Source organism: Lethenteron reissneri, chromosome 20 (genome assembly GCF_015708825.2).
Source record: "Lethenteron reissneri isolate LAM-NWPU_2019-01 chromosome 20, ASM1570882v1, whole genome shotgun sequence".
NCBI classification, from domain to species: domain Eukaryota; kingdom Metazoa; phylum Chordata; class Hyperoartia; order Petromyzontiformes; family Petromyzontidae; genus Lethenteron; species Lethenteron reissneri.
In genome coordinates, this window is record NC_083798.1 from 10,862,172 (window position 1) to 10,884,914 (window position 22,743).

At 56.1% G+C, this 22,743-nt stretch overlaps 1 protein-coding gene across 1 annotated transcript in view; it reads left to right on the forward strand.

The window, feature by feature from the left end:
* The window catches only part of LOC133344518 (histone deacetylase 4-like), a 32,938-nt gene extending 11,237 nt beyond the window's left edge, over window positions 1-21,701 (forward strand). Inside the window, exons 9-21 of the mRNA XM_061554494.1 lie at window positions 10-167; window positions 1,790-1,933; window positions 6,984-7,164; window positions 7,902-8,035; window positions 9,440-9,557; window positions 10,812-10,861; window positions 16,642-16,749; window positions 17,054-17,109; window positions 17,661-17,748; window positions 20,235-20,353; window positions 20,550-20,619; window positions 21,124-21,147; window positions 21,600-21,701. Coding sequence (XP_061410478.1) covers window positions 10-167; window positions 1,790-1,933; window positions 6,984-7,164; window positions 7,902-8,035; window positions 9,440-9,557; window positions 10,812-10,861; window positions 16,642-16,749; window positions 17,054-17,109; window positions 17,661-17,748; window positions 20,235-20,353; window positions 20,550-20,619; window positions 21,124-21,147; window positions 21,600-21,701 — 1,352 coding nt within the window. The remainder of the gene's footprint in view (window positions 1-9; window positions 168-1,789; window positions 1,934-6,983; window positions 7,165-7,901; window positions 8,036-9,439; window positions 9,558-10,811; window positions 10,862-16,641; window positions 16,750-17,053; window positions 17,110-17,660; window positions 17,749-20,234; window positions 20,354-20,549; window positions 20,620-21,123; window positions 21,148-21,599) is intronic.
* Window positions 21,702-22,743: the final 1,042 nt, after the last annotated feature.

A 22,743-nucleotide genomic window follows, 5' to 3' on the forward strand; every position in this document is an offset into this window, starting at 1 on the left:
TTTTTGCAGGTGTGGGGGGTTTGCCGCTGCCCCCCCGGGGCCCGCTGCTGGGGCCCGAGAGGAACCCCTCACGGCACCGGCCTCTGAGCCGCACGCAGTCGGCGCCGCTGCCCATGCAGCCGCGCTCGCACGCCCACTTCCTGGACCGGGGCAAGCCGCTGGGCACGGTGAGCGCCGCTCTCACGTCGGGTCTTGACCCCGGGGTCAGAATTCTCCATATTATTTGAACCCCCCCAGTCGGTCGGGGTCATTCAACTTCTCTCCTGTCATGATGTTGTGAGTTAGCGTATTAGTCCTGTAGCTCAACACAGACAAGAGACGATACGAACCCGACTTTTGGAAGAATTGCGTTGATGACACTAGCCCAAATTATAATCTTTTTAGTGTTCTTGACTCTTACGGCGGCGTGGGAGTCATATTGCCGTAATTGTATTTATACACTGGGGTTCGAATAATATATGTAGCGTGTTTTGATCTTCAAATTATTTGGGGTCAAAATCTCATCTCGTACTGGGACCGAAGGCCAGGAAATAGTAACCACCATGTCAGATATTCAGGTACAATGGTCAGTTGGTACGACTGACCGCTGTGAAAATTAGGCTCGGTTGTGTTAAACTTCCACAGAGAAGGGGTGGTGAAATAATGTATCGTATTCTGACCCCAAGTGTGGGCGGCCACGGGTCAGAATTCTACGGGGGGTGTCAAAATACTATCTCACCCTGAGCCATCTGTGCCGGGCGTTCGTCCTGAGTGGTCGGCCTGCGGCCTGGCTAACCGCTACAAGCAGCACTCACCGGCTGTCGTCTATGTGCCGACCGTCTGCCCGCGGCTGTCCGCCGGAGCTGTCCGCGCCGCACCCGGGGTTTCGGGGCCTCGGCATCCACCGACCCGGTCGCCCCCCGTGGGATACCCGGCCGATTCTGCGGCAGCTGCGGTCCCGGTTGGCGTGGCGGTGGGGGGCGCGGTTATTTGCGCGGCCATCCTTCGAAGCAGGAACTCGGTGCCGATCCGAAAGCGGACGGGGCGGCGACGGCCTCTTCAGAAGTGGAAACTGGAATAAAGTTTGAAAACGAGCAAACAGCCTCGGCCACCTGCGCGATTGGTATTGCGTTCTAAGCACTCGTGTAATCCAACATCAAGACCGCTGCTAAATGCGCTGTGGGGAAATTAGCAATTCCTACCTTGACCCGCAGATTAGGAATGCAGAGCTGCGGCGTGCGCGTTGCGTGCGCATGTGGATGTTCGTCATGTGCACGCGCTTGGTTGTTACGGCCGGTCCAGGTGCCTTAGCTCACCCGTGCATGTCAGCATGCGTGTGCGATTGCGAGTGTTTGAGTGCGTGTGCGTACACACTTGCACAGACTAATCGGCTGCCTACTCGCACCCATGCCTGTGTATTTAGATGCATGCATGCGTCTTGCGGTGTACACGGATGTCTATAAGTGTGTGTGTGCATGTTCACACCGCGCGTGCATATGTAGCGCGGTGGGGAGCGCAGGCAGGGCATCTGTCGATCAACTCAGTCAATCAACCCCATAACACCTGGGTCTGTCCTGTGACCTAACAGCGAGCCTTCCACACTTCCATGCACCTGGTCTGGCAGAAGCGCCGTGGTGATGTCACCGGCGAATGGCGGCTGATGTTCATGATGTTGAGCGCGAGTGTATTGTGTGCGTGTGTGCATTCGTACACGTGTTTGCGTGTGTGGGTGTACCCGTGTGTGTGGGTCGCGTGCTCGCGTGCTCTGCTCGCGCTCATGGCTCACGCCGACCGGCCGCCACATTCCCAGATGACGGAGGAGGAGCTGGCGTGTGCGGGCGGTGGCGGCGACTCCGAGAGGGGCGTGCGGATCAAGCAGGAGCTGCCCGACGGAGACGGGGATGCAGAGGGGGGGGCGGAGGGCGGCGGCGACCCAGCGATCAGGCACAGCCAGGTAGCCCCCCCCCCCCACCCTCGCAGTCCTCGCGCGCGGCCACTGGGTGTGTCAGCGGCACACCCCTCTAATGCAGAAACCACAATAATAATATTGCCAACAATGCCCTAGGGTGGCTCTTGCTGCCCTCCCGTTCCAATCAATACCTTTACAGCTCTGTAGGCAGGGAATGGTACGTGAACACACGTCGCTGAGTTCATGTGGTCTTTTTTGAAAAGTACTTTACAAAACTACGATGCTCTTTATCCAGGGAAGCCTCGCAGAGTCTCAATACCTTGTCAGGAAGGTTGCTGCTACTCTCGTGCCTGGCTTTCACGTGAGAGCAAATGGGCGAGAGCCCAGATGAAACCCCCACGACGTACACCCCACGACGTACACCCCACCACGTACACCCCACGACGTACACCCCACCATGTACACCCCACCACGTACACCCCACCACGTACACCCCACCACGTACACCCCACCATTTACACCCCACTACGTACACCCCACGACGTACACCCCACCACGTACACCCCACGACGTACACCCCACCACGTACACCCCACGACGTAAACCCCACCACGTACACCCCACCACGTACACCCCACGACGTACACCCCACGACGTACACCCCACCACGTACACCCCACGACGTACACCCCACGACGTACACCCCACGACGTACACCCCACGACGTACACCCCACCACGTACACCCCACCACGTACACCCCACGACGTACACCCCACCACGTACACCCCACCACGTACACCCCACCACGTACACCCCACGACGTACACCCCACGACGTACACCCCACGACGTACACCCCACGACGTACACCCCACGACGTACACCCCACGACGTACACCCCACGACGTACACCCCACGACGTACACCCCACGACGTACACCCCACGACGTACACCCCACCACGTACACCCCACGACGTACACCCCACCACGTACACCCCACGACGTACACCCCACCACGTACACCCCACCACGTACACCCCACGACGTACACCCCACCACGTACACCCCACCACGTACACCCCACGACGTACACCCCACCACGTACACCCCACCACGTACACCCCACGACGTACACCCCACCACGTACACCCCACCACGTACACCCCACGACGTACACCCCACCACGTACACCCCACCACGTACACCCCACCACGTACACCCCACCACGTACACCCACGGAGATAGGATGGAGCTGCCACCTTCTGGCCACCTCGCAGCCTAAGCCAACCACAACCGGAGTTCCCGGGTAGTGTCCTGTCCGAGTACACAGCAGGTTATTTTGTTACGTAAATTTGACAAAGTGGTGCCTGTGGGAGAGAGGAGTACAGCAAGTCGGTTACTCTTGAATCCAGTAGCTTTTCAAATACAGAGAATGAGGAGTGCACACGTCAAGAATTACCGTGCATTTTAGGCCGTAAGACATGGAGTAATGTTCAACACCGTAACAGAGAGTCGTCATTATGAAGCCCATGAAGCTAGGGCAGCTGCACCGACAATGCGGTTGGACAGCAGCAAACCATTGCAAGGGTGCCGCACAGGCCAGCTCTGTTGGCGTGTTTATCGCGAGCGCAACCTCGTGATGCTGCGCAGCCACCGTGCCCGCGTGCGTGCGCAGGAGAGACATTCCTCGCGTGGTGCTGTGAGGGGGACGCGCTGGCCCAGACGGTGACACGCGTTATTATTATTATTATTTATGTGTCGCTGCTCGGGACGTCGCGGTGATACAAACCTGCGCTGCTTCACCACTGCCAACACGGCGTCTGAACACCCACGGGTAAAAGGTGCAGCCCTGCAAGTGCTTGCTTACGGTACTGCTGGCGGGAAGACCTCTGTTAGATGCCCCTCTTAAGAGAGGGTGTTTTTTTAGCCTTCACTTCAGCACTTTTCCAGACGCCTCAGGAGAGGAGACGCTATTGTACGAGAGTTGCCGTGATCAATCGCCAGGCCATCGATGGCCTGGGCTGGCGCACGGCTTAGGCCATCGCCCTTTTGCACGGGCAGTAGTTGAAGCAGTGGCGGCACTTGCCGATGTTTGTGTGGCCTGTTCCGTGTTAGCTCCTAATTAGTGGTTTCAGTCAGCGATCGGCTTATCTCCTTTCCCAGGGGCTAATGCCCAATAAGCCTCCAGAGCCCTTCCTACACTAATAGTGCTTTTCCTAGCATCCCACCTCTCTTATTTTCAATCCAAACATCGTCGCCACTGCTTGTTTTAAGTTCGGCGAAGCAATCTCCCTATCTCTCAAAGAGAAACCCCAACTTAATCCTCTAATCTGAAGTCAAGCGTTTTAAAATGTAGTTCTAATCTAGACGCACCCGAAACGTTTTTGGGCAGGCGGGCGGGCGGGCGCCGTTATCTTTGACGCGAGGTCCATTTCCCATGTCTGGGCCCGCGCGAGGGCCGGTCACGGACGGGGCCGAAGGATCGGCCCGGCAAACACAACGGCGGCATTAATAACCCTTCACTTTCTCTTATCGAGCGGCGGGGCAGGTTTCAAATTTCCGAATTCTTTTCTCCCCGCAAGCAAGCAAAAAAAAACGACAAAAATTGGAGCGAAAGAGAAATTGCGCACGATGTCGTTTCCGCTTTCCATAAAACCGCGGGGCTAGTTACGGGTTTTCTCCTTTTTTGGCATAAATTGATGACCGTGCGCGGGGAGGGCACAAGAGCGGCACTGTTCTCGGGGCCATACCGGGACCGGCGGGGCTTGCCGGGCCAGGGCCGCCGCCTCCGTCTTGACAAACTAATGGGGGGGCCCTACACGAGCCGCTGGCAGGGCCCGCTCACCAGCCCCTCTTCCGCCGCGCAATTATGTCAGCGAGCGGCGGTAATTGGGCGTGCGGTGCCCTTGCGAGGGCCCTCGGCCCCGCACCGGAATGACCCCGCGTGGCCGACGGCGCGCACGTAGCCGCGAAATCGCTTGGGCCTCCACACCCACACGCCGCTCCCCTGCCCCCCCCCCCCACCTTCGTCAGAGGGGTATGTCTTTAATTAGGGTCCGATCCCCCGCCCCCCCCCCCTACTGAGGGGGATGATGCGTCCATCCCTGCCGGCAGGAGCAGCTTAGCCCGAGTAATGGGCTGATCGTGGCAGGGGGTGGTGTGGGACTGAAACGGTGTTTATGCAGCAGCTGGAAATAGCGCCTGCCACTGTCGTCATCTTGAAAACTAATTAAAGGAAAATGTTTTGTTTTGTGAGCGCGTCCCTTAAGCGCGGCGATCAGATATCGGGAGACGTGGCGTTGCGTTGGTGTGGGGTCGTTGGTGCTTTTTTGCGTCAGCCGGGCTTTACGACCGGTGCCGTTGCTCGTGCGCACCCCGGCGGAGAGAGGTCACCGTGGCCTTTGTGAAGCAATTAATTCGTCCCTTTCACGCAGGGGGGCCGGCTCCTGGCATTCTCCCGCGAGAGCCGCTTGCCACCGCAAGCAGTGACATTTTGAGTCGCCTCGTCAAAAGGGCACAGCAAGCTCCCTGATCAGTCGAACGATGGGGTAATGTTTATCTCCATCTAAGCCAGTGGTGGAAATTCCTTGTTGTCGTGGTGGAGAACAGTCTCACCCACAGGGCGACTTCCGTTGACCTCCTTAAAAGTGGTTAGTAGTTGTATCTGCTGCGGAGAGGTGGCGTTGCGAGACGCTCAGTTGACCGCCGACTATCATTTCAAGAGACACTCGGACAAACCGACAAACACAAGGACACATGCCGACTTGTGAGTGCGCACACAAGCACAGACTGTTGGGGCAAATGCGATCACCATTAACGCCGGTACAGCACATGAGGGCGTGGTGTGGTCTCAGCACCATGCTCAGCAGTCTCCGTTGTTCTGATGTTTACTCTCTGCCCCAGAATCTCAATTCAGGCTGATTTCCACCTCAGGAAGGCCCAGGACCAGGTCAGATAATCACCACTGATATTGGCCGTGAGCGGGGACCGAACTCGGGTCGCCAGGTTTGTTGCGCGGTGTGCTGAACATTTAACCACCGGATGAGATGAAGAGCACTCAGGATAGATTGTGATGCCACTGGTCAGAGTAGCCAATCGCTGAGCGGTCACGGCGGCAGTGGCGACAGTGGCGACAGTGGCGACAGTGGTAGTGGAGCCGATTGCTCCGGTCAGCGTCTCCCGACATCCCTGCCCCAGTGGCGGGGTGACAAGGGGTCACGCCACCACCGCCCACCCCGCTCCTCCTGCCAGTGCCACTCTGCCGCAGCAGATATCGAGTTCCTCGGATCCAATCGCCGCTGATTGAGCTGATCAAAGCGCCGTTCTGCCGTGCTGCCCGTAAGTGGAGAAGCGCCACGTTTTTTTTTTCTCCCCGGGCAGAGACGGGAACTGTATCGAGCGTGGCGCATGCAGCGGGGGCGTTGCGAGACGGCCCAGCGCCCGCACTGTAATTCCCGGGCCACATGCCTGGACCTGTCACGCGAGGTTTTATGCCAGAAATTGCCTGCTTTATTGGAGCACGTTTTTCTGTTTTGTTTTTCAAACGAAAAACATGTTGCTTTCATAAATTGTCTTCATTGTCTTATTCAAATGCTCTCCTCGCTGCGGCTTACACCAAGCAAAGCGGCCAGATAGCCGCTCTGCGTCTCCTGCACGTTAATTGTTGCGTTTAGCCACGGGAATGTTCCCGCAACCCCGGGACCGCTGGCTGCCGTGGCCTCGCAGCTTTAACAACAACCTTCCCCTTGCCGGTGCTGAAACGACTCGGCTTTAATGGAACGCTGCTCCCCCTGCTCTGCCCAGGAGACCCCCCCCCCCCCCCCGCAATCTCGGCCTGGGGGTCTGCCTCTTCTCTGAGCAAGAGCCACCCCCGCACGACCCAATTGGCCCTTGCCATTCACACGAGGAACCTGCCTCCTCTCAGATCGTGGACCCCACCGGACGGGTCCGGGGCCACCCGCAAACCGGGGTCGAGAACCGCCCTCCCCGGGGGGCGCCGGGCGCTACCGCTAGCGCCGTTCCCCCCCCCCTGGTGACCGCTCGTGCTGCCCGTGTACCCCCCTCTCCCCCCCCCTCTCCCACCGTGTGCCCAGGGTCACCTGCTGGAGCAGCAGAGAATTCAGCAGCTGCACCTGTACCAGGCGCAGCTGGCGGCATCGGGGGTAGCGGCAGGGCTGACGGCGCACCGCCCGCTCATCCGCACGCGCTCCTCGCCCGCGTACACCAGTCTAGCGCCGGCGCCCGAGCCCCCGCGCCCGCTCCGCTTCACCACAGGTGTGCGGGCACGGTGGTGGCGGCGGCGGTGCTGCAGTGCCATCGCACGCACACGTTCATGCCCGACCTGTGCGTGCCTTTGGGATTGCTGCTGGAGGAGGCCCTCATCCCGCAGCGGATTGATATAAGGGATGCACGTCAATGAGTGCCTCTTGTAAAACACTGTTTCTGTACATTTTCTGTCGACGCACGATACGTTCCCTACCCTCGCGTAGAGACCCTCGGCTCCCTGCCCCTGTTCAAGCCCAGCTATTGTAACTTGCTTTTGTAAATTAAATTACTGAAAGAACCAATTACCGAAAGAACCAAGAATAAGTCTACATTATAGACTGCCAGTACAATCACCAAACTTAATAACCATTGCTACAGTCTACATTATAGACTGCCATTACACTCACCAAGATTCATAACCATTGCTACAGTCTACATTATAGACTGCCAGTACACTCACCAAACTAAATAACCAGGCTACAGTGTACATTATAGACTGCCAGTACACTCACTCCGATTAAGAACCAGACTACAGTCTACATTAGTGGTTTGTATTTTATTATTATTTTATTTTTATTACCTTTATTTTTTATTATTTTTCTATCTACGTGACTTTACCGAAAGAACCAAAGAACGTGAATTTGCTTTTGTACGTCGCCCTGAGATGCGGGCGCGTCTCGACGCTGTGTTGACCCGCGTCGCGCTGTCCTGTGTCGTGCTGCCCGCCCCCCCGGTCACGCACGCAGGCCTGGCGTATGACACGCAGATGCAGAAGCACCAGTGCAGCTGCGGAGATAACACGTTCCACCCGGAGCACGCCGGGCGCATCCAGAGCATCTGGTCGCGCCTGCAGGAGACGGGGCTCGCCACACAGTGCGAGGTGAGTGTCTTTGACGTCGGCCGTGTTCCGTCCACCGCTGGATGGAAGGCCCTCCGCTAAAGCCGCCTCCGCCATCTTTCGCGGTCCTGTGATCTCAGTGATCTGTCACCTGCCAACGAGTTTCGTTTGTTGTCCTTCTCCCATAACTCCGATTAGTATGGATGGCTATGTATGGTGCAAAAGAAGTTCAGTACCTTGCTCCGTCCCCACGGTGTACGTATTCTCAGGCGTGTTCGCTCCTCTGGCCTGCCACTCGTGAGACTCGTCCACTGGGGATTGATGTTTCAAGCGAAACGTTCTGCCCAAGCCCGTTGGCTTGTCTTTTGAGCCATTATGATGTTGCAGACTAGCTTATGTGAGTGTTAGGCAGAGGTGGGACAAAGTCATTGTTATGCAAGTCCAAGTCGAGTCTGAAGTCATCAAATTCATGACTCGAGTCTGACTCGAGTCCAAGTCACATGACTCGAGTCCACACCTCTGGTGTTAGGCAGTATTATTCATGAATGTTATTTGGGAGCGGTCGTGCAGTGGGTTTAGCGCATTGCCCTACAAACCCGGCAACCCGAGTTTGATTCTCGCTCGTATATTTGTACTAGTTCCGGGCCTCCCCTAGGTCAACTGCACCTTCAATGAGCACGTGGTGCGTTGTATTGACATCAACAGTGGGGGAGACAGATACGTCTCGGGGTGGTGCAGGCCGCGCCAAACGCTTTGCGTGCCATGCAGACCTTGACATCCCTTAGCCCTGCAGCCTGTTAACACCGTTAACGTTGTGCCGGCATACCCACACACCTGTGTGTGCGTGCTTGTGCGAGTGTGTGCGCATGTCCTGCGCACGTGTGTTCCCACGCTCGAGGTAAACGCGTTCCCACAAACCACTCGTATCGCTCGCTCCGTGCGGCGCCTTTCATTTGTGGAAGCGCGAGGTCGTTTGGGGCAAAGGTGAACGCGGCGTCGCGTTTCTGGGTTTTCGCCCACGACCGTCGGCCTAATTTGTCAAAATCTCGTTCAGTGGCGGCACCTTGCGTAAGAGTGTGCAATGCACGTGTGTGCTTGTGCACTAGTTCATACACGTGTGTTTGTTTGTGACATCTGAACTGTGGGGAGCGGCAGTGTAGCGGTTAGCGCGCTGTGCTACAAACCCGGTGACCTGAGTTCGATTCCGCTCACGGCCAACACCAGTGATGATTATCTGAATGGGTCATGGACTCCCCAAGGTTGACTCAGCCTCAAATGAGAACTTGGTGTGGTATGTAAACATCACCACTAGGGCGTGGTGTTGGCCACCCATCTCCTCGTGTGCCGTGCCGGCCTTCAAAGGTGCTGCTCGCTAACGACACTTGCACCAACAGTCTGTTAAGGCTACACGGGGGGGGGGATCTTTGTCTTTTGCCTTTGCCGTAGCGCGTACGGCCACGGAAAGCCACGCTGGAGGAGATCCAGTCGGTGCACTCCGAGCGCTACACTCTGCTCTACGGCGCCAGCTCGCTCAGCCAGCACCGTCTCGACAAGAAGCTGCTCGGTACTGCCATGCGTGGGCCGATCCCCCGCCCATCCCAACTGTGCCGTGTGCCCCCGGTGTACCTCTACCGCCCCTCCTCCTCTTCTCTGCACGCAGCTCACCCCAGCGCGCCCCCCTCCCCTCGCTGTGCATCTTGAGCCCCCCCCCTACTACCCACCCCCACCTCTCCAGCAGTAGCCAATTTTTGTGGCGCTCTCCTGCCTCGCTTCCCTCGCTGCCGCCCCTCCCCCGCCGCTGCTGCTCTCTCGGACTCCTTCCGCTCTGCTGTCGCTGCCCGCTCGTGACCAACGCCGCTGCCGGCAGGCACGCGCGGCCCGGCCTAATTTGGCTTCTTTGTCACCTGTGGTAAAAACAAATAAAATAAAATAAAACAAGCCAATCCCCGAATCTCGGATTTTAAAGAAGCCCAACGCTAGCCAGCGCCTGAGTGGATTATATTGCGGACGCGTAATTGAGTGTCAAAACTTGCGTTGCAGCTGCCATCACGAAAAGCCTGTTTTCCATCTCTTCATCATTTATGAGGAGCTCCGACCTAGAGGGCCTCCACCCTCCGCAGGCCCACAGGCCATGCGTCTCCCACATGACCGGTCGGTCACAGCGCCGGCGCTCCCCCGGCGATCCCGTCCTGCACCGCCCCGCCCCCACCCCCTCCCCCGCCTGCGTGGCCGCGTCCCCCCGCGTTAACACAACGCGGCAACGCCCAAACCACCATTCTGGTGTTCAGCTTGGCCTCCCTCCTTCAAGCCACCGCAATTTCTGTGGCGCCCCTCCCGCCCTGCTGTTGGCTTGGGGACGGCCGCTGCCGCTCGTGGTCGCACGAGTCGCTCATTGTTTGTGGGGAGAGAGCTCCTCCGCAAGAATCCTTCTCCCCCCCCGCTCTCCGTTCCCCCTCTCTCTGCCCGCTTGGTCCCAGCTTGGGTTTTACTATCGGCGGTGTTTTTGTTTCGGTCTGCAAACTTAAAAAAACACAAATAAACGAAACGCAATACTAAAATAAACGACACGACCGCTTCCCATCAAAATGGCCTCCTATGTTCTCTCGGCGATGCGGCTTTTGTGGTTTTCGTTTTTTTGGCAGCTCCCTTCAGAGAAACGTTCTTTGTGAACGCCGGTTTAGCGGCAGGTCGAGGCGTGCGCCGCCAACAGAGCCGCGGCTGCGGCGACGCTGACCCGCGCGATAAACCAAATTACGGTTTCGTTGAAACGGCGCGTCCGTCCGTCTCTGTACCCCCCCCCCGCCTCTCCCCACCCCAGGGCCGTCGTCTCAGAAGACCTTGGTGATGCTGCCGTGCGGAGGCCTCGGGGTGAGTTTGTGATTCCTGCCAAAGAGCCTGAGCGAGAGCCCGCGCTGCGAGGCTCAAGGGTCCTTCAGGGGAACCTGACCACGTGATTGGCAAAGCAATTGGAGCTGCCACTCACCCGTCCATGCCTAGTCCTGATGGGTTAAATGCATGCTCCCGGGTTTCTCCGAGAGAGATCAAACACGCTATTTCGTGCTTCCTAGCTTATTGCAAAAACAGCGACGGAGCGGAGTGTGGGAACGACTCGGCTAGCAGCCCCGGCTTGGGAGCTCTTCCCAGTTGGATTCAAATTCTTCTGAATCCTGCAGACAATCCCGAATTCCACTCTTCATCACCCAGGCTGCTCCGTCTTTCCGGTTCGCGTTCACGTCATGGCGGCCCTATGATTGGCGTATATAATGGTACCAGCCTCTTTGACCTCGACACGGCTAATGATGAATATACAAAGTGGGTGCGACACGTTGGGAGAGGATTTGGCTTCGCCTTGTGTGCGTGCATGTGTGCTTGGGTGCGTGCGTGCATGTGTGCGTGGGGTACGTGCGTGCATGCACGTATGTATGGGTGCGTGCGTGGGTGCACGGGGCGCGCGTGGGTGTGCGCGCGCGTACTAAATTTGTAAAACATTTGCGGAACGTGCGCTGTACGGTTTGGAATGGGGGGGGCGCCCTGCGACTCGGCGTGCGCTCTCCGACCGTGGATTTGTCTCATTACGCGTGGAAACCCAAGTAGCCGCTCTATTCGGGGACTTGAAATCCACTTAGGTTAGACATTGCTAAATGAGTGCACCTTGGCCGAGCCCCAGAGGAAGCTGTAAGTGCGTGCGGAATGAACTCACCGTTGGGGGCTTGCGAGCTGGCGAGTTCACCCGCACTGTGCGTGCCACACCTGCGCGAACCCTCCGCTCGCTCACCGCCCGCTCACCCCCCTCTCCCACCCCCATCCACTCTCACCCCTCACCGCTCACCGCAGCGGGAGAGGAGTGCGTGTGCATGCCTCCCGCGAGACCACGGGCTTCCAAATGCAGGAACCAGAGCCCCTCGCGCCGCACTTGGGCTTGTTGTTGTTGTCGTTTGAGCGGGGATCTTAAACACAATCGGGCAAGCGAGGAGCCAGGCGTGCGGGCGGGGACGAGCGAGGAGACGTTTTTAATCTGGAAACTTACGCTATAAATAAACTCGTTCGTAATCGTTATGCACGAGGCTGCCTCAAACCGTTGAGCGCGAATTGAACGCCCCCCCCCACCCCCGTGCAGGCGAAAATTGAATGTGGATGTAGCGAAGCTAAAAGCTGCGAGGAGCAAAATCCAATTGAATAAAATAATAACGTTTTTATCTCATTCCCCTGATGGGTCGGCTTTAAATGGCCGGAGCCAATGTAAACACGCGGAGGCTCTGCAGCCTATTTGTTAATTTACTCAGTAATAGGAGGAATCGTGCAAACCGCCGCTGCCGCCTCACTCGATCTGGCACATGCGTCTTTACTCAATTCAGCTATTTTTATTTTACCAGGTAAGGCCCACCGAGCTATGCAGTTCTTTGTCAGAAGCGACCTGGCCCACATGAAAGCTCAACGAAGCAGCCAAATACCCTAAATGCGTCGTTTGTTCGTTCCTCAATCCGCTTGTCCTGGTGAGGGTCCCGGCGGCAGCGTGTTGAGTAGGGCAGTCCAGATTTTTCTTTCCCTGGTGTGTCCTGGGCCAGCCCTGGGGCTGGCCCAGGACATGCCCGGCAGAGTTCCAGGGGGAGTCTAGTGGGGGACATCCTTACCAAGTGCCCAAACCTCCTCAACTAGCTCCTCTCATTCCAGAAGAGCAGCGACTCGAATCTGAGGCTCTTCCCGGATTGCCAAGCTGCTCACCCGATCACGGAGAGTGAGCCCGGAAACCCTGCGGAGAAACGTAATTTCGTTCCCTGGTACCCGCGATCTCATCCTTTCCGTCGTTTCCTAAAGCTCATGACCATAGGTGAGGGTGGGAATGTAGATCGACCTGTAAACCAAGAGCTTTGTTCGAGAACTCAGCTTCCGCTTCACTACCACAGAACGGTACAGCGCCCGCATCACTGCGGACACCGCACCGATCCGCCAGCCGATCTCCCGCTCACTCGCAAAAGAGACCCCGAGGTACTTAAACTTTTCCACTAAGGGCAGCTGTTCCCCCCTCACCTGGAGACCACACTCCAGTCTCCCGGGAGTGAAGCATGCATGTTGATTGTAAATGTCGAGGGGAAAACTGGAGGACCCAGAGAAAAATCCACATGCTCACCGGGAGAGAAACGTGCAAACTCCAAATATACAGCAGGCGTTCGGGTTGGGATTGAACCCAGGACCTCCTGTATACCAGGCGAGGTAGTTAACATCTCACTTCCATGGCACCCCACGGTCCCCTCTGTAACGCGCACGGCGCTCAGTAACTCGCGTGCTCATTTCTGTCGTTCGAAGCAGGCAAGGAGACGTTGGGGCCGAGGCCCGCTTGACTTTATGTCGGGAGCCAAGGCAAACACCAGCATTTTGTGTTCCCTTTGAGTTGAGCGAAACAAAAGAATCAAAACAAAGCTACGTTTTTCATGAGACTCTTTAGGACACGATGTGTTATTTTCCTCCCATTCTTGTCTCCCATCCGTGGCTTTTGCCGAACCCCCCCCCCCGCCTTCCATCTGATCCCCTGCACGTGCTAAATCATTCTTAGTTTTACAGACATGAAAGGGCCCCTTCTCAAAACGGCACTTCAAAGTGCACAAACAACATCAATTTTAACGTTTTTTTTGTTTTATTTTTCTTCCAAAGAATCAGTGACAAGCGGTGGCTCTCGGCCAAACCGTAAGCAGTCCCCCCCTCCTCCCCATTTTGCGCGTCAGCGTTATTCAAACCCCCTGTTTGCGTCGAGCGAGGACGCGCTATCGGCGCGTCCGCCCCTCGTTCCGATATCGGGTTTTTTCCCGCTGTTGTCGGTCGTGCCACCCGCCCCGCCCCGCCAACGCGGCTCGCAAACAGGGCGCCGGCTTGCGCGCCGTTCCGCCTGGCGCGCGTAATTGATTGGTGGCGCCACGCGCGCTGTTGCCGGCCCGTGCGCCCGGGCGGCGCTCACGGCCGCGCGCGTGCGCTCGCGACACCGAATGCAATTATCGCCGCGGGAACGCAAACGGATGGGAAACACATGGGGCCACGGCCACTGCCTTTGCAGCGCAGGCATTCCTTGCTGATGAGCCGAGTCCCATTGGTCGATCGACTTCCTTCCTTTAGCGAGTCCTATTGTTGAGCTCGGAGGTTCCGCCCCCATCGCTTGCTCTCGTGCCCCAGGATGAACATCCTGGCGAGTCGAGTCGCTGGGTTTAGGCGTGGCCACCTGTAAGTGAAAGGTAACATTTCTATGCACCTATGGCACGTTGGATATTTTTGTTTATTTTCTTGTCGGTGCGTTGTTGGCAAAGTCAAAAGTCTCGGGGACCCGAGTGGTGTGAGCAATCCCCCATGAGAAGAGAAGGTTTCATCCTGGCGCCATCTCACCTGTTCGATTCGATTTACGCATTGCACGACATTTGTTAGTTGGAGCTCCTGTTGAGCTGGAGGCGGCGCCGTGTGACACACGTTGGTGAGAGACGCCAACATTCGTGTCACACGAGACGGCGCCGTCGCTCACTCGCACCACACTTGACGTCCGCCGACAGCTGCCCCAGTCGCCGCCGCCGCCACCGCCGCCCGTCGGTGTTTGTGTTGGTTTAGGGCGAGGAATCTTTTGTTTCTCGTAAACTGCGCGTAAAACGGTGCCGCTCTGCCGCCCCGCTAGAAGCGGGGGAGAGCGGCGTGGGGGAGGAGACCGCAGTTTAGTGTCGAACGCCTCCGCTCCGCCATAAATCACCAAACCTGGCTCTTGCCGCCGTCGTCGCCGTGCTGTTCCGCGACGCATCGGCGAACGTCCACGTGGTGCTCGTGGGGCACCTCCGGCCGCGATCGTCCCGCTCCGACGCAGCCGCGCCTACGGCGGACGCGCAAACAAATCACGAGAATCGCACCGCAGCCTGGGCCCGTGAACTTTGTAGAGCCGGCTAGGGAATGATTTTGGGGTTGTTGGGTTGTAGGGGGGTGGGTTATGGGGTCTGCATGCGTGCCCCCCCCCCCCCCCGCCCTCCCCGTGCTCGTGCCCCCTCCTGTCTCCCTGCAGGGGGTGGGAGCCGGGCCCCCACAGAAGGTCAGATTGACGCCATCTGCCACAGGAGGCCGGGACTGTGGGGGGCAGGGGGCGGGGGGGATGAGGAGGAGGAGGAGGAGTTCATGGGGATCTCCTCCGTGGTGGGGGTGGAGGGCTCATTCTGTTCACATGAGCTTGGCGCTTGGCCTTTGATGATGGCCCTGGGTTTGTTTTTGTTTGTTTTCTTGGCTTCTGTCCGCACAAAGCGAAATGCGTTTTTTTATTCTTGAGCGTTTTTTGCTCTCTCTTCGACGACGCGCGTTTCGAGGAAGAATTTTTTCTGGAATGAAATCATCGTGTGTACGCGCGCATGCTTGCACGAATTCCCATCCCGCGCTTGTTTCAGCGTGCGTGAAGTAAATAAATTACAGCTGTGGAAAAATGCATCCTCGGTTTTACAATTTCCACCAGCTGAGTAGCAACGCTAATGCAAAACTAATTTGAGCAAATTTCCTGGGTTTTGCTCACGAGGCTACACAATCCGTAACCTCATTAGGCTGTTGTGACGTTCTCTTAAGCTGTGCGTGTGTTTGGCTCGTGTGTTTCAACAGCCTGTAAGCTAATCGTGACATCTTTGTGTGTGTCTGTGTAAATGACACGGTGAGCGGTAGCAGAGTGGTTACCATACCTCGCTATGAAGTTCGATACCCACTCGTGACCAATAACAGTGGTGAATATTTCAGTTTTTCTCAGTTTCATTTATTTGGTATAGCCCTGTGAGCCATTCGGCTCTTGAATCGGGTGCAACTGCAACAAAAAAACATGAACAAGAAAACATCTTAAAGTGACTATGCGCAAACAGAAAAATCCAGGAAAAAACTGCAAAGTCTTTCATAAAAAAAGCACCGTACACCAACGCTGTGCAAAAATCCCAGTGGGATGCAAGTCAAACAACAACAACAACCACAAAACAACTTAGATTAAAGCCATCATTCTAACTCCGTACTACAACAAACAAACATGGCCAAACCAAAAACTTTTCGAAATCACCAAAATAAAGCCATAAGCAATGTAAATTCAACCGGTCCTGGGTCTCCCCTCAAATGAGTACCTGGTTGCTGTGTATAAACATCAACACTGAGGAGACAGAGGCAACCAGGCGTTGTGCAGGCCACCCACCTCCCTCGTGTGCCGTGTTAGCCTTCACAGGTGCTCGCTAACAGCGCTTGCCCCGACAGTCTGTTAAAGGCTCCGCGGGAAATCTTTGTCTTTGTGCGTGTTATTTGGCCTTGGCGTGATGCTGGATACCCCAACACTTAATTTGTCGTGCCAGTCTGAATGGCTGCTCACTAACAGCGCTTTCCCTTACTATCTGTAGAGCATCAGCACCAATTATGCTGTCAAACACCTGCCTCTGTTCCAGGCTCAAGACTTTCCCTTCCTGTGCCCATGACCGATTGCTGCTCTGAAAAATAAAAATGCCTGTACAGTGTCTTCAGATGCAGTCGCATTTGAATGCTAAAGAAATGGAAATAGAATATCCAGTCGTGGTTTTTGCTTAATGCAAGCTTTTGGGCCTGGATTAAGCTTACCGCCGATAACCGGTGACCGCCGCTAACCGCCCGCTAACTCCAGCGCTTTTGTCGTCGTTGGCCAGGTGGACAGCGACACGATCTGGAACGAGGCCCACTCGGCCATGGCGGCGCGGCTCGCCGTGGGCTCTGTCCTCGAGGTTGCCTTCAAGGTGGCCACCGGGGAGCTCAAGGTGAGGCCGGCGGCGGCGGCGGCAGCGCCCACCGGGAGGCAGCGCAGGGCAGTGGCGGCGAGGCCTGGCAGCCCGGGCCGTGACGCCCATAGACGGGTGGAGTGAGCTAACGCGACGTCGGCCAACCCAGCACCTGCCCCGCACCCCACCCCCCTCGTGCATTGTTCTGGCCTTAATAGGTGCTCGCTAACGGCACTTGCCCCAACCGTCCCTAATGATAAATGGAGGATTATTGTCCACCTGTGAATGCGCGCATGTGTAGTTACGCGCGAGTGTGCCCGCGTGTGCGTCTTGTCGTTGCCAGAACGGCTTTGCTGTGGTGCGGCCTCCAGGACACCACGCGGAGGAGTCTCTCGCCATGTGAGTGCTGCTCGGTGGCGTTCATCTCTTAGCGCTCGGGCATGTGAGTGGGTGACGGCCTCCACTCGTAACCAAGCGAGAGCTTAATTGAGACTCGACAGTTCTGTTTGCAAAGGAAGACCTGGTATAGCTGCAGAGCGCCACGGCACCATTGTGGGGTCGAGTACTTGTGTGTGATGCCGCCCGGCTGGGTGGGCGATGGTTAATGTGTAACTACAATTTGTCGAGTCTTGCGATCACGCCGTCAGACCGTGCATGTGCACATTGAGGATTTATTCAAATGACGTGCAAATTATAAACATTTGCGTCCACGAACTAGATGGATTGTTGCGTCACAAGACTGACTGCAAGAGATGGCAATGGCATGCGGAGACCTTCATTCGTCAGTGGATGCCAACGTTATCCAGGACAAGATTGAAACAAGCCTATTGTTAACATTACTCCAATTGTTGTTCCGCCGCTGCTTCTGCTGCCGCAGTTGTTGATCACATGACATCGTGTTCCCCCGCACTCCCCCCCACCCTCCTCTGGCCTTGATCGATTGTCCGCAGGGGCTTCTGCATCTTCAACTCCGTGGCGGTCACTGCACGGATGCTTCAGCAGCGCCTGCACCTGAGCCGCATCCTCATCGTGGACTGGGTGAGCATTGCCCATCACCCCCCCCCATAGTCACTCCCGTCGCTCATATCCCTATGCCCCCTGTCCCCTACCGCTCTCGCCCTGACGTACGGTGCTCATCTTCCTGGGTCGCCCCGTTCCTCACGATGGCCGTTGAGTTGTTGGGATCCAGGGGAGAAGGCAGGGAGAACGTGGACTGGCATCCGATGCTTGTGAAAGTGTCATTCCTGGGGCCCTCGCAGCTATAAATGACCGATTCGAAAGGCACGAACATTGTCCACATTGGCACATTGAGGAGACATCGCATGTGTGAAATGTTACACGCGGGTGTAAAGTGCTTGTAATGGCAGGCACCAGTGTTCAAGTGTTAATTAAAGTGCCTGAAATAGAAATATAAACATCAGTGGAAAAGTGTCTTAAACCATAAATATGAATAACAGTGCCTTAGAAGGCAGACATCAATAGGAAAATACCTTAAATAAAATACTGAAATAGTCGAGGGCCTTAAAAGGCAAGCACCAATGGCAAAGTGCCTTAAACATAAACATAAATAGCGAAGTGCCTTAAACAGCAGCCACCAATGGTGAAGTGCCTCATAAAGACAGATGCACACTGCAGTCCCTCCTCACAAGGGCAGGCGCTGAGGCCTAGGCGGAGTTGAGGCAAGAGATTGGCGCGGCGGTTTCACGGAAGGGACGGCATTTGATCTGTTTGCAAAGCCTAAGCCCGGCAGGAGGCCGCAGATTTCAGAACCGCCGACCCCTCGCCCCCCGCGGGGCCCCCGGCACGTGCACAAACAGCCCCGGGGCCCCCGCGGCGCTCGCTGGGAAAACGGCCAGGCCTTCACTAGGCCCCGGCCGCGCCCTGCCATCGTCATTAACTTAAATCAACACCGAGGCTTCCCCGCTTCGTGTGAAGGAGCGTTTTTGTCTCTGGGGCTGATGAGCCCCCTTACTCGCTCGTGCGGCTTTGAGGGTCCTTTGACCCCCCCCACCCCCGCAGCCTCTGCCGGAAGCGAGGTGTTTCCAGTGATGCCAACTCGGCGATTTATCGGCAAATCCAGTGGCTTTCTGGTTTGCCCTGGGTGAAGGCATCTTGTCAAAACGACAAGTGACGTATCGAGTGGTTGTCCGAGACAAGGGGATAATTAGGTTCTAGTAGCAATTCCAGGTGTGAATTAAGGATTCTGTATCACCATAATAAAATTTTAAAAATCATACATTAGGCTCCTGTATCACTTTACTATGCGTAACACTTGGTAAATTACCGACTGATATCTTTAGTATCTATCTTGAGCTTCACCGTATGTAGCCATCCGTGCTAATCGGAGGTGCGGCGGAAGGACTACAACTAATCGCAACAACAAGGATTGTAAAGAAATTAGTTTTCAATTTAGATGTAAAGTGCATAGCTCCAGAGGCTTTAAGAATGTCTATCTGTGGACATTTTGAGGTTCGTTTGGTAACTTTCCACTTTAAAAGAGTTGGCAACGCTGGGTGGGGTGGGGTGTGAGGCTCAGCCTGGAGATCGCTGGGCACGATATGGCCCGGGTAGCGGTGGGATCGTCCTCGTGCGGCTGATGGGGCTGGTGGACACCTTTTTGGTGGACTCACCCACCCACTGATCCACCACAGACGGCACTGACAACCGCGCCCTCGGGGTGCAAATGAGCAAGTGCAGTGACTCACCGTTCCCCGTTAAGCCGCTATCACATTCTCGCTGCGCTGATTCTGTGGTGTGGCTAGCATTGCATGTCTGAAAGCAGTTTCATCCTGTGCATACATAACGCTGAGTATTTGTATGAATGTCCAGCAAACTATTACTGGCATTGCCTGTGCTCTTTTTTAAGTGTTGGTATTCCATGAATATTGTTTACTCTGGGCCAAAGCCTGACGGTAAATGTGTTTTGTGCATTTTCTTGTGTGTGTCTCTGTTCTCACATGTGGCGTGTGTGTGTATATACACAACAACATTTGCGTGTGCGGTGTGTTGTGTGCTGAGCAGTGGTGCAGTAGTTTCACACTGCACTATAAACGCGGTCATTTGAGTTCATTTCATGTTAACTTCAAATACATTGGTATCTGAACCAGTCCTGGGCCTCCCTTAGGTAGAGCAAGCAATAAATGAATAGCGGGTTGCGGTGTGTATACATCAGCACTGGGGAGATAACGTGGCCAAGTATGTTGTTCAGTGTGTGTTCAGTCACCAGATGTGTGCTTGTGCGTCCTTTTTGCTTATTTCTATGTTCTTGCATTTGTATGTGTCTGTTATTGTGTTTAAGCATATGTTTTGTGTTTTAGTGTCCATGCGGATGTTGTCGCGTGTATCCGAGCATATCCGCGCATATTCGTGTGTATGTACGTTCACGTGCCGCGTTTGTTCGAGCGCGTGCGTCTGTGTTTTTTATGTTGCGCGTTGCCTGCGTGTTGGGTGTGTTCCGTGCACTTCATGTTTCATTCCACGTGTTCACGCTTTGCTTGCGTGCGTGGTGCGTGCGCGTGCTTCAGGACGTGCACCACGGCAACGGCACCCAGCAGGCGTTCTACAGCGACCCCGGCGTCCTCTACGCTCGCTGCACCGCATACGACAACGGAACTTCTTCCCAGGCAGCGGGGCTCCCGAGGAGGTGAGAGCTGCTTTCATGCGTACGGGACCGCGCGCGTGCGGGATCGCGCGCGTGTGGGATCGCGCGTGCGGGATCGCGCGCGTGTGGGATCGCGCTTGTACGGACGCGCGCGAGTGCGGGATCGCGTGCGTGCGGGACCAGCGCGCGTGCGGGATCGCTCGTGCGGGATCGCGCGTGTGGGATTGCGTTCGTACAGGACCGCATGCGGTGGGGATCTCAACGGTGCCCCCAACTCGCCAATGCCTACTCGTCTTCGAGAGTCAGAGGTGCGCCATGGTGGCGAGATGTCAACTACCTCACCCGGTATACAGGAGTCGTGGGTTCCAGCCTGACCCTGACTCCTGCTGTTATATTTTGGGGTTTGCATGTACTCTCTCCCCGTGGTCGCGCAGATTTTGTATCCGGGTCCTCCGGTTTTTCCCTCCACATTTATAACGTGCGTTTAGAGTATTGGCTGCTATACATGTTCCACGTGATAAGCCATTTCTGGCCAGGTCGTTTCTGAAAAAGAGCTACATAGCTCATGGGCCTTACCTGGTAAAATAAAATTAGTTTAGTAAAGATTTTTTTAAATAGTTCTTTGTTGTGTCTCATCTCCCCGCACTGCGGTCTGGGAGCCCTGTCCCCCCCCCCCCCGTGGGCACCGCGTGGAGGTCTCGGTTGGTGGCAGCGGAGACTCACGGGAAGCCAGGACTATGTTCTCCTGTCATTGCTTTTAGCTTTTTATGGCCGCTGTGCGTTTCTGTGCACTCGTATTGCGCCGTGTTCAGAATCCCGTGTTCAGTGTGTGTTCTGTGAGATGTCTCCTCATGTACACAGTTATTCTTGTGGGCCCACAGCATTTGGCTTATTCTGCAGTTGGAGTTTAATTTGTCTTTGTTACTACTTGTACAAACACAACAACTGCCATTCGCCACTATGTGGTTGGTGATGTCACCATGGCGCTTGTGCCAGGCTATGCACTTTAAGGCCACGTTAGGGTGTCAAACACCTGTTGGCAGGTAATGGACAGACCCAGGTGCCATGGGTTGACTGACTGATATGACTACTTGTATACGTACAATCACACGCCATATCAGAAAATGTTATTTTGGTGACTATGATAATCATGATGACAATGGTGTCTACAATAATTATGATGATGGCCATGATGATGGCAATGACGATAATGACCCTGATGATAATGAAAATAAGATGGTGGTGGTGATGATAATGATCATGATGGTGCCTGTGACGACGATGACAGGTGGGCACAGGGCCTGGCGTGGGCTTCACGGTGAACGTGGCGTGGACGGGAGGGGTGGACCCACCCATGGGCGACGCCGAGTACCTCGCCGCGTTCAGGTAACGGCGTCCGCCATCAACCGGCAGCCCTCGCTGTCGTCGCGCCACCGTCGCGCTGCCGTCGCTCGCCGGCACGTGTAATGGTGACCGGCCGCTGGCTCTGTCGACGCGGTCCCCCCCCCCCCCCCCTTTCCGGTAGTTTAAACGCCGAAATGTCAGCCAGTCCGCATGCCTTGCCTGCGCGGAGGCCCCCGGCTCACCGGCCGCGAGATGAAAGCGATGGCTAGTGGTGGGGGCGGGGGGCGGTAGCAGTGGGGGGGTGGGGGGGGGTTAAGGTCGCCGATTTGGGGCGGGCTGGTGGGACTGCCTGCTCGTCCCTGGTTGGCTGGGCTGGCCCGGGATGGTCTAGCGCTGCGTTGAGCTGGGCTGAAGCGAGGAGGGGAGAGCTTCGAGCTGGATGTACTTGACGCTAATTCAGACCATACGGCTCGGTTTGTTTTCCGTCCAGCCTGGCAGCACGCGGACTGTTTCCAATTTAGCCGTAATCTGCCCGTGCCGCCGGTTTAGCCCGGGGCCTTGCACGCCGCGTTTCATGTGTGAGGACTTTGCCGCTCCCCACCCCCAACCCCCCCCCCCGTCCCTGCCTCCCTCCCTCCCCCTACCACCACCACACACCCAACAACCCTCCCCTCCCACAACCTCTCCTGCCGCCTGTCCATTTTAACCCCCTCCCACTGCGAGTTCCCCTGCTGAGAGTGCACACTAATAGGTCACGTCTGCAACAACTGGCCGCGTACGGTTACCGCCGTTATTGCCGTCCCGTAAGCCGGTGCGGTGATTGTGGCAAGGGTCCTGAAATTGATTTTGCGTTGAAACGAAGTTGAGTAAAAAAGAAAAGTACAGGGGAGTTGTCCGAGATTGCGATCCGACCAGGTATGGGTTTCTGGGAGCGAGGTTGCTCGTGCTCGCAGCAATTTCCATCCGAGACGCGGAGAAGTCTGCATTGCTCGCTCGTAATCATTTTCAGCTTAATCGCAGAAGTCAGAATTTGAGCGTCAGCCCGAGCAAGCTGCAGCCCTGCCATGCGTCAACGGAGATTAGGGCAA